The following is a 10085-nucleotide window of genomic DNA, read 5'->3' on the forward strand; positions in this document are numbered from 1 at the left end:
CAGTGGTACTGAAGCAGTTAGATAAAGAATTTGAAGCAGCCGGACTCTCTTGGAAAGTCAACTTAAAAGATTTTAGTCTATGTTAAATTAAATATTTATTTTATAAAACTGCAACTTAAGATTTCACAGATATTCTTGTAATTCAGGAACAAACGTTGATCGCCAACATTTTTACTTCGCTGTCAGAACATCCCAAACGGTGGTTGTGAGTTTATCTTCAGGCTTACGGTGAAAACATTCAAACAGAACAGATTATTCCAACAAGTCTGAATGTAAACACCTTTATGTTGCAACAAAGTTGTCTAAATAATAAATGTAAATGTCTTGCACCTATTTTATATTTAATAAATGAACTTAGATAATCAATCACTTGTTACAAATGGAAGCAACTAACAAACTGGTTCCAGTTCTCTGGATTTGGAGCTGATTAAACCTTCATAAGTAAGATTTTATAGAGAAGAATTAAGAACTGAAGAAGAAATCTGCAGTACAGAAACTCCTTTAGGAGTGTGTGCAAGATGCAGAAGCCAAACAGCTGCACAGATGTTCCGCAGTGTGAGAAACCTCTGACTTCATAGCTGCTTTTACTGCCTGAGGACAGATGACTCATGACAATGTCAGTCTTTTCTGACAACAGACAAACTTTTGTGTCACGTACAACTGCTTTGTTAAAGTGAATTTCATTTTAATCTGTTTATGCAGGGATGAATCTGTTAAAAAAAATCTGAATTTTGCATTTTCTGCACGAGAAAAGCTGATCTGGCATCTCAAGCTGCAGCTTCGCAACATGAGAGCAGTTTGCAAGCTCAAATGAAAACACATGCGTGCTACAAAGCATCATGTCTGCATTTTGCTGAGTCCTGTATGAATAGTCTGCCACCTCCATCTGATAGCTGGATGCACAAAAACACCACCAAACTCTTCACTACGAACAAAAGGCAGCGACTCCATGCATGCTTTGTTACTCCAAACGTATTAGAAATACAGTTCCTGCTAGAAGTGGATGGAAAGGACTAAATCCATCACTTTTTAAATCAAAGCTTCCTTTCAACCAGTTTGATGGGAGACGGTTGAGAGAAATCCTCGGAGGCACTGTGAGATGGAGAGAAGCAGCAGGCAGGAGCTTGTTCTAAGTACGATGCCAAGCGAATAACCTGCAGTCACTTCAGCGGTGAGCTTCCACAGCAGCTTGGAGAATAAGGCCAGCCTTTGTCACAAACATCTAAACCCCCCCGCGTACCCATAACCCTGCAGGCACTTACACAACGAATGAGATCAGAGTTGAAACATGAACACAGCAACACAACAGCATGCAAATGTGACTGACATGGAAGAAACCCAGAAGTGTGAGAAAGTTCTCGTTGGATGAGATCCAGGTTGAAGTCAGTCGAAACTGATGCATTCTACTGTTTTTAGGGCTTATTTGCTTGGAAGCAAATCATGTTTAGCTCACAGCACATAATCAGCATGACACAGTTACATCATCAGGTATGAAATGTACAACGAACCTGTCGAGTTTCAGAGAACAACCAACATGAAGCAAAAAGTTCAAGCGCTGCTGTTTCACAAGTCACTAAACTACTAAACAATGCTAAAGAATTTCTCCTCGGGGAAGAATAAAGTATTTTTATTGTATCTGAAGAAGCAAATGATAAAATTAGATGTTGGGAATTGAATGAAGTTTTATTTCCGGTATTAGGTTTGCACTGAAGTGCGACTTCTCTGAGGTTTGATTCCTTCCAGTGCTGCATTAAAAGGCTAAACTTATTTATTTAATGTTCCATGGGCCGATTCTGGAGGCTGTGTGTGATTGGTGAGACTTCATCCTCCCTTTCTGGTCATGTTCATCCCATCAGGCCTGCAGGGCTCCACCCACACTGGAGGCAGTAACAGAAGCAGCCGTTTGCAGGATAAAAAGGGGCCAGCAGTAGAGCCACACATCTCAGCCTCCTCCGACTCTCCAAGGCAGGCAGATCTCCAGAGCAGCCTCAACAATGAGCGCCATGTCGAGGACCAGCAGCATCTCAAGTACATATTCCGGACGTTTGTCTAGAGGCCTAGGTGGAGGCTCAGGGCAGAGGTTATATGCTTCAAGCGTTCATGGTGGAGCCGGAGGTAGCGGAGGCAGAATCTCTGTTTCCTCTGGTGGTTTTGGAGCTGCAGGTGGCGCCAGTGGTGGCTACGGCTTTGGTATGGGGGTCGGTGCAGGCTTCGGTGCAGGCTTTGGTGCTGGAGGTGGAACGGACCTCCACGCTGGGGCCAGTGAGAAAGCCACAATGCAGAACCTGAACGACCGGCTGGCCTCCTACCTGGACAAGGTGCGCACTCTGGAGAAGGCCAACGCCGAACTTGAGCTTAAGATCAAACAGTTCTTGGAAAGTAAAGCCGCCCCGTCTGCTCGTGATTACTCTGCTTATGAGGTCACCATTAACAACCTGCAGGATAAGGTACGTTTACAGCCACATGACTCGTCATTTCTCAGTCATATCAGTGTTTCAGTTTGTGACCTTAAAATGCACGCTCCATCATCACACAGATCAGGGACGCCATCATTGTTAATGGAGGAATTTTTCTGGCTCAGGAAAATGCAAAACTGGCAGCAGACGACTTTAGAACCAAGTGAGTATCAGGAAAAGACTAAGTTTGTGTTCAAGGCTGAAATAAGCTGCCTGGTTTACTGCTGCCCTGCAGATATGAGACTGAGCTTGGTATGCGCACGTCAGTGGAGGCAGACATCACTGACCTGAAGAGAATGCTGGATCAGCTGACACTCGCCAGATCAGACCTGGAGATGCAGATCGAAGGCCTCAGGGAGGAACTCATCTTTCTTAAGAAGAACCACGAGGAGGTGAGCAGCAAACGTGACTGATTTGGTTGAAGGTTGCATATATTCAGCTCAACAAGTCATGAAAGAAAACATATTTTCCTGCAGGAAATGTTGGCTATCAGGAGCCAGGTGACTGGTCAGATCAACGTGGAGGTGGATGCAAAGCCACAGGAAGACCTGACCAGCATCATGGCTGAGATCCGCGAGCAGTATGAGACGGTGGCTGCTAAGAGCCAGAGAGATCTTCAGTCCTGGTTTGATTCAAAAGTGAGATGAAGGAAAACTTTGGTTGTCACAAGTGAGTCCTTTTGGACTCATGACTCTGGGTTTCTCCTGTGTCTCCTGCAGACAGAGGTGCTGAACAAAGAGGTGGCAGCAAGCACAGAAAGCCTGCAAACGTCCAAGTCAGAAATCTCTGAGACCCGCCGCACATTGCAAGGCCTGGAGATCGAGCTCCAGTCACAACACAGCATGGTAAATGCTCCTAGTCTGGTTTCCTTTGCATTACTTACCATCTTCACCTTCAACTTATTTCTTCTTTCCTCTCGTCTTCAGAAAAAAGCACTGGAAGCCACTTTGGCTGAAACAGAGTCGCGGTATGCCATGAAGCTCCAAGGCTTCCAGATGCAGGTGGCGAACCTGGAGGAACAGCTAATGCAGCTGCGTGCGGACATAGAGCGCCAGAACCAAGAGTACAACATGCTGCTCAACATCAAGACACGGCTGGAGCTGGAGATCACAGAGTACAGGAGGCTGCTGGATGGAGAGGGAGGGTAAGGAGAGGGACATCTCTGCTCTCGGAACAGCCAGTTTGTTCAAACTTAATGCTTGCTCTGAATTTCTTTCTCTCTCCACAGTCTGGACAGATCAAATGTCAGCACAATTAAAAAGGTTATAGTTGTCACAGAGGAGATGTCAAATGGCAAGGTGGTCTCCTCGACGACCGCCACCTCATAACCCGTCTCACGCAGGAAACAATGCTCGGAGGCTGCAAATCCACCTGCAACATCACGACTTCCCTCAAAGATTCATCTGAATGCAATAAAACGTCTCACTTTGCTGACCCTAACTGTCTTCTATTTTTACTGGGATAACTCCAAAGAGTACCATGAAAATAAAAGTTATTTTTCATGTGCTAATAACATTATTAGTCTTATGCTGATGAGAGTTCATTGAAATACTTGTAATTTTTTTAAATATAAGGGTGTAAATGTCCCTCTAAATCCACTGATTATAATTTGAGGAGAAAATATATGCAGGAAAAAGCAGAAAAGATAAATAAAAATAATAGCTGTAACATGAAGTTGCTCATGGGCGATATCAGGCCAACATATTATAGACTAAATCAGAGCCGCATTCTCCCCAAAAGTACAAAAAAGCTAAAAAATGGCAAGCCCAGGCAGTGACAAGCAAGGCTTTAAAGCATGTTAAGCCAGCTGACAACCTGAGTTGCACACCCTCTGCAACATGAGTTTGTTAAGCAAATCATCAGATGCAAGTTCATACGCACCGAGCTGCAGGCTGCTGCATGTAAAATGTCGCGCAGTTGGATAAACAGGTCAGTTTCATGTTTGCTCCAGCTGGTTCACAACCTGAGAGACCACCAGGCTTCTAAGTAATAAAAAGTGTGGATAAATGGCCACAGGGATAAGGACATGTTTTATTGTCACTGCAGCAGACACCAAAGACATGCAGATTTTAAACCAGCAAAAACAAAATGTAAAATAAGCATTAAACCTAAAATAGACTTAAAATACTGTTTAGACTATTCACAAGAAAATTGCCACTTAAATAAATTCTGTAACAAAACACTTAATGGAAGTCCGTCACCACAACTCTCAACAATATCTCAAAATCTAGCAGTCAACAAAAGTTGTTCAACAATACATGGAGGATTTTGATCTTTGTAGTGTTTGGTACCCCACTGCTAGAGAGTACACCTATTTTTCACCAGTGAACCATTCATATTCCAGAACTATTTCCTTGTTAACAGCTCTATGATGACTGATTCACCGGAAACTAAAATCCATCCCATCACTATCAGTGACCATGCACTGGTTTCATTCACAAAAAAAGGAAAAGCAGTAATGAGAGGGGAAAAAAATAATTTTCATCAAATGAGAAAAAGAAGAGATCAAAATGATCTGAGCTTAGAATTAAATCTTTAGAAGATGCCTACATAGCTTCTCTTAAAAGCCAAAAACAAAGAGAAAATTATGATTTCTGTAAAGGATTCAGCAGGAAATATTTTCCATGATCAGAACCAGCAGAATAAATAACACATTTAGAGTCTTCTATAAAATGTTATATTCATCAAAAATTGATCGATCAGACAATAGCACTGAAGAATTCCTCAGTAACCTAAACCTTCCAAAGTTACAGCATGAACAGGTTAGTATTAGACTAAGTACAGGAATGAAAGGTATTAACTGTGGAGCATAAGATCAGTCTCTACGCTGACGATGTATCACTTTCCCTTCCAAACTCACAATCATCTCTTTCTCAGACAATCACACTCATCAATTGATTCTCATCAACGTTTCAATACTCCACTAGTCTATAACTACTGTTTTACCAATAAACTGCACTTTCCTGTCCCTCTGCCCCTCCTTGTCTTCTCCATCACCTGGCTTGTGGTGGGTGGGTGGGTGCGTTTGGGGTTGGCGGCAGCTGTTTGGCTGTGGTTGTTCCATCGCCTGGTTGTGGCTGAGGGAGACATGGGGTTGTGGAATGTTTGGGGGCCTGTTGGGTGGGCTGCTGGTCTGGCTCCCCTTGGGCCACTCTTGGAGGAGGGGGCTCTGGTGGTGGCGTTACACTGCCTCTGCCTGGGTGGGCTTGTAGCCGTCCTTGCACTGGTTGGCCATGTCTCCACGCTCTATGTTGTCTGATGGTTTCCTGGGACTTTGAGCTCTCTTGGTCCACCCCTGATCCTTGGAGGGGGCGTGGTAGCATTTGCATGATCAGTTTGCATGATTACACAACCCATCCTTAATATGTAGTTCCCACACACCTATGCACATGGGCGCACAGTCACACAAACATGCCCCGCAAACATCCACACATGCAGATGTGAAGGACTGTATTGTTTGTTCATGTTAATTGGACATTGAATGACTTTATCAGGCCCACATTTGAAGTTCAGCTGTACATTAGAAGTGTGATTTGCAAGATGGGGGGGGGGGGGGGGCACGAGGCACTTTAGAGGCACGAGCTCTAAAGTGGGTTAAGTAAATGTTAAATATGTTAAATATGGTCTTCTAGTTTAGTGTGATTGAATATTTGAAGGTAATGAAGTAAGTTCTGTGGCAGCTGTTAGCCACATAGTTTAAATAATTAGCTTAAATCTAATTGTGTCCTATGCTCACTGGTTCACTGTACATCAGCTTGTAGTAATGATAAGAACTATTTAATTTGCTGTACTGTAATTTCATGTACTGTCAGGAGTGCTGTTGAACGTGGAGTAACAAATAGGTTAAAGAATCCTCACAATTCTATCAACAAACTCATCTGCAGTATTTTCATTTCTTTCCTGTATAATATTTGATCTGTAAATGTTGGTAACAAAGCAGTAAATGCAGTGTTACCTGTTCTCAATGTTGTATGCAACTTATGTGATGCCCTAGCTTCAGTTAAATACATGCAGAGCCAAGGAAAGTTGGTGTCCGTGTGTTTTATGGACACACACCCATGCCTTGCCACATATACTGGTTGCTGCTCTGTACATAGCACTCGGTAGTTTTTCCTCTTGATGGTGTCTGTTGTGTTTTCTCTGAAGCTTTAGCTGCTTCTGTTTGTGTAAACGTGTAGAATTTTGTCAGATGAATGTGTGTTGCTGTGGATTTTTTTCTTCTTTTTGCAGGACTGGCTTGATCATTGCAGGACATTTTGGTTTACTCGACTTTTGGTTTCCTCTTTTTGGTATTTTATTCCCTTTTCTGTTTTAAGGACATTTGCTGCCAAAGCAGCTAGTGATAGCTTTAGCCAAATAGTGCTACAATGTTTTGTTTACATATAGATACCTGTGGGGAAAGCTTGGAATAATGCTCTGGCTCTGACCAGAAGTGAATTCCAGAGAAAATGTGTCATTTAAAATAAACCCAGAAGCAGTTCTTGGAATGTGCTGCATGCCTTTACTGATACAGAATGGGTGGAGTCAAAAGGGGTCAAAAAGAGAAAAGATCTGTACGTCACAAACAAACAAGAAACTTCAAATCAATTGGATGCCCTTTATTGGTTTTTGCTTGTGTTTGTGGTTTTCAATCCTCCACCTCATCCACATCCACATCGACAGTCTTGCTGCTCTGAACCACCTTTCCGTCCACCACCGTCTCCACCACTGTGATGACCTTCGTGACCACTGAAGAAAACACATGAAAGATAGATGAGTAAATTTCTCACATTTATAATGACTTAATGAAATGAAATAGAACTTGCTTACCTTGTTTTGTGCTGGAAATGGAGGGAATAGAAAAGATAAGAAGATTAATTTTTGTTATTTTGAAAGCCATCAGTGCTTGTCTCTGTTCACCAGGTCTCACCTCTCATCGTCCCCGTCCAGCAGTCTCCTGTACTCTGCAATCTCCTGCTCCAGGCGGGTCTTCAGGTCCAGCAGCACGTCATACTCCTGCTTGTTTTGGGCGATGTTTGCATGTATCTGGGACAGATGAACCTCCAGGCTCGTGACTGTTTCCTGGAAGCCTGCTAGTTGTGCAGCATAGTGTCTCTGAGTCTCTGCCAGGTTTTCTTCCAGAGATGCTTTCTGTTGAGGTGGCGGGAAGAAGTTAAGAGGTTAAACTTCAGTTTTCCTTTTTGTGTTTAGAAGGCATCAAACTATCTGGCTTTTCATGCAAATTTGTAGATCTTCTCAAACCACTCTAATGGAATTTAACAGGGATTTGCTGAGACAACCAGCAGTAAGAGGGCTAAACATGATGACAAAATGATCCTCAAAACTTCAGCGAAGGAAAAAACTGTAAAATAATTACTAAAACCAAAAGCTGCTTTTAAAATAAGCCATCATGGTTTCACACTGGCAGATGTGCATACGCTGCTCGAAGTACCATGCTCAAATGGGACTGCCGCTCAATCTGAAGCCTCTGAAGGGTGATCTTCAGCTCTTTAATCTCTGTGTTGGATGTCGCCAGACTCTCTGTATGTGTGATTACTTCCTGCTCCACGGCTCTGATCTAAAACAAAACATCAGGTGTTACTTTTCCAGTTTACTCCCAAGAACAGTCACTTGAAAGGTAAAAGCTGGAACTTCACTTCTCACCTTGTTCTGATACCATGACTCCAGTTCCGTACGGTTCTTGGTGATCAGTCCTTCATAGTAGTCCCTGATTTCTGTCATAGCCTGGTTCAGGTCTGTAGAGGGACAAGCGTCCACGGCGACATTAACCTGGCCGCCCATCTGACTCTTCAGCAGGGCCATTTCCTGCAGGGATACGTGTGATAATTCAGTCCACCAGGGCAAAGAGGCACAGTTATTTAGTTATTACAATGATGTGGAGAGATGTTAAAACACATCCCATGCATGTTCTCAGTTGTTTGAGCTGTGTGTGAGCTTGTGATTGAGTGTTGGACAAGCAGCAGCAATGAGCTAATGGAGGAAGAGAAGAATAGGTGGAAGTGTGCACAGAGAGCAAAACATTTAGAAAAGCAGAAACCTAACATGTTATTTCCTCAGTTTTATCAGGGGAAAAGCAGAGGTCAGCTGTCCTGCTGCAAGATGGATTTTTACCAGCTTAGGTCACAATGGACGACTCATACAAATACTGACAATTCTAAATAAAAAAAGTGCTGCTGAAAAGGTTGTTGATGCTGCGCTCGGTCCATTTATCCGCCTGTTTGGAGGTAAACCTTCAGCTTCTGTGCAAACAGAGACAACAATACATTCTGACCTGCGCCAGCAGTAAACCTGCTCTCACCTCCTCATGGTTTCTCTTCAACATGATGAGCTCATCCTTCAGGGACTCATACTGGCTCTCCAGATCCATCTTAGACAGGTTCATGTCATCCATCATCCTCCTCAGCCCAGCGGTGTCGGCTTCCACGGCCAGCCTCATGGCCAGCTCGCTCTCATACCTGGACAGTTTCATACAGATGAGAACAGGCCAGAGGGGCTTTGGGTGCTTCGTTAAGAGCAGAAGTTGTCAGGTAGGCATGAGTTCACACTCTGGGGAATGTGTGAAGTATCACCGAGGTGGCAGAGAGCTCACTCACTTCACTCTGAAATCATCAGCTGCCAGTTTGGCGTTGTCCATGTCCAAGAGTGTCTTGGCGTTCAGCTTTGAGGCAGCTCGGATCTGAGATAGAAAAAGCACAATGTAAACACAAGCGAACGGCAAAATGCAGCGAAGCTCCTGTTTTATATATTTGATAGATGCCAGAACAGAAATGTAGATTTGTACAGGATCATTTAGGCAATTTGGTTTTAATGGCAGAAGGTTGTTGAATGTCTTGTAAGGCTGGCGTGTTCGAGACGAGCTCTTTATGTGTCTGATAAGCACGAGCAAAATGTGCCGAGAGTGAACCTGATAAGAGCCTCCAGAATGTTTAACTTGCAGAACTTCTGGTTTATTGGCTTTTACAATGTGCTGCGCCCGCTTTCCATACGCTCATCATCATTAGTGTATGTATGGAGCGCTTTCACACCTTCAGCCACGGCTGAACAAAGTGCTGAGGCAGATCAAATAAAATATAACTCCAACAACGTAAAGCAAAGGAAATGCAGCAGAACGGAGAACAGGGAGGAACAACGTCTCCGTCTCACCTTGCCCATCAGCTCCTCGATGGTGACAAAGTAGCTGGAGTGGTCGTGGCAGACCACCGTTCTGCTCTGGTACCACTCTTTGATCTGCTTTTCCAAGCGTTGGTTCTCCTTCTCCAGGGTCCGCACCTTCTCCAGGTAGGAGGCCAGGCGGTCGTTCAGGTTCTGCATGGTGGCCTTCTCGTTGGCTCCAACATGGAGGTCGAGGCCATCGGTGAGGTTGAAGCCTGCTGAGCAGGTGGAGTAATTCATCTGGGATGAGATGCGGGTGCCGCGACCTCCTGCTCCTCCATAGACGCTCATGGTCTTCTGGTTGTAGGATCTCATGGCCAACTTGGAGAGTCTGGATCTGGACCAGGTAAGGATTACTGGAGTTGATCTTCAGTTGAAAGCATCACTTTGGTGTCCTACCAACTCACTATTTATAGTTGTACGCACTGAAAAGTGGGAGGGGCCAGAAGCCTTGTTGAAAGACGAGACACGCTGCCC

At 44.0% G+C, this 10085-nt stretch overlaps 2 protein-coding genes across 2 annotated transcripts; one reads left to right on the forward strand and one right to left on the reverse strand.

Moving 5' to 3' along the window:
* The first annotated feature begins 1964 nt into the window (after positions 1-1964).
* LOC306774964 (keratin, type I cytoskeletal 13-like) lies at positions 1965-3886 on the forward strand. Its single transcript, XM_079265161.1, has 7 exons — positions 1965-2447; positions 2537-2619; positions 2692-2848; positions 2933-3094; positions 3176-3301; positions 3383-3600; positions 3685-3886. The coding sequence occupies exons 1-7, from the start codon at positions 1995-1997 to the stop codon at positions 3782-3784; spliced, it is 1299 nt and encodes a 432-aa protein (XP_079121287.1). The 5' UTR covers positions 1965-1994; the 3' UTR covers positions 3785-3886.
* A 3475-nt stretch (positions 3887-7361) lies between these two features.
* Positions 7362-9848, reverse strand: LOC306774547 (keratin, type I cytoskeletal 13-like; the record flags this gene model as incomplete). The annotated part of the gene is made up of 6 exons (XM_079264633.1): positions 7362-7586; positions 7888-8013; positions 8100-8261; positions 8755-8911; positions 9050-9132; positions 9600-9848. The coding sequence occupies 6 exons, from the start codon at positions 9846-9848 to the stop codon at positions 7362-7364; spliced, it is 1002 nt and encodes a 333-aa protein (XP_079120759.1).
* Between the last annotated feature and the right edge of the window lie 237 nt (positions 9849-10085).

The sequence above is a fragment of the Telmatherina bonti genome, assembly GCF_933228915.1.
Source record: "Telmatherina bonti genome assembly, chromosome: 3".
Classification (NCBI taxonomy): domain Eukaryota; kingdom Metazoa; phylum Chordata; class Actinopteri; order Atheriniformes; family Telmatherinidae; genus Telmatherina; species Telmatherina bonti.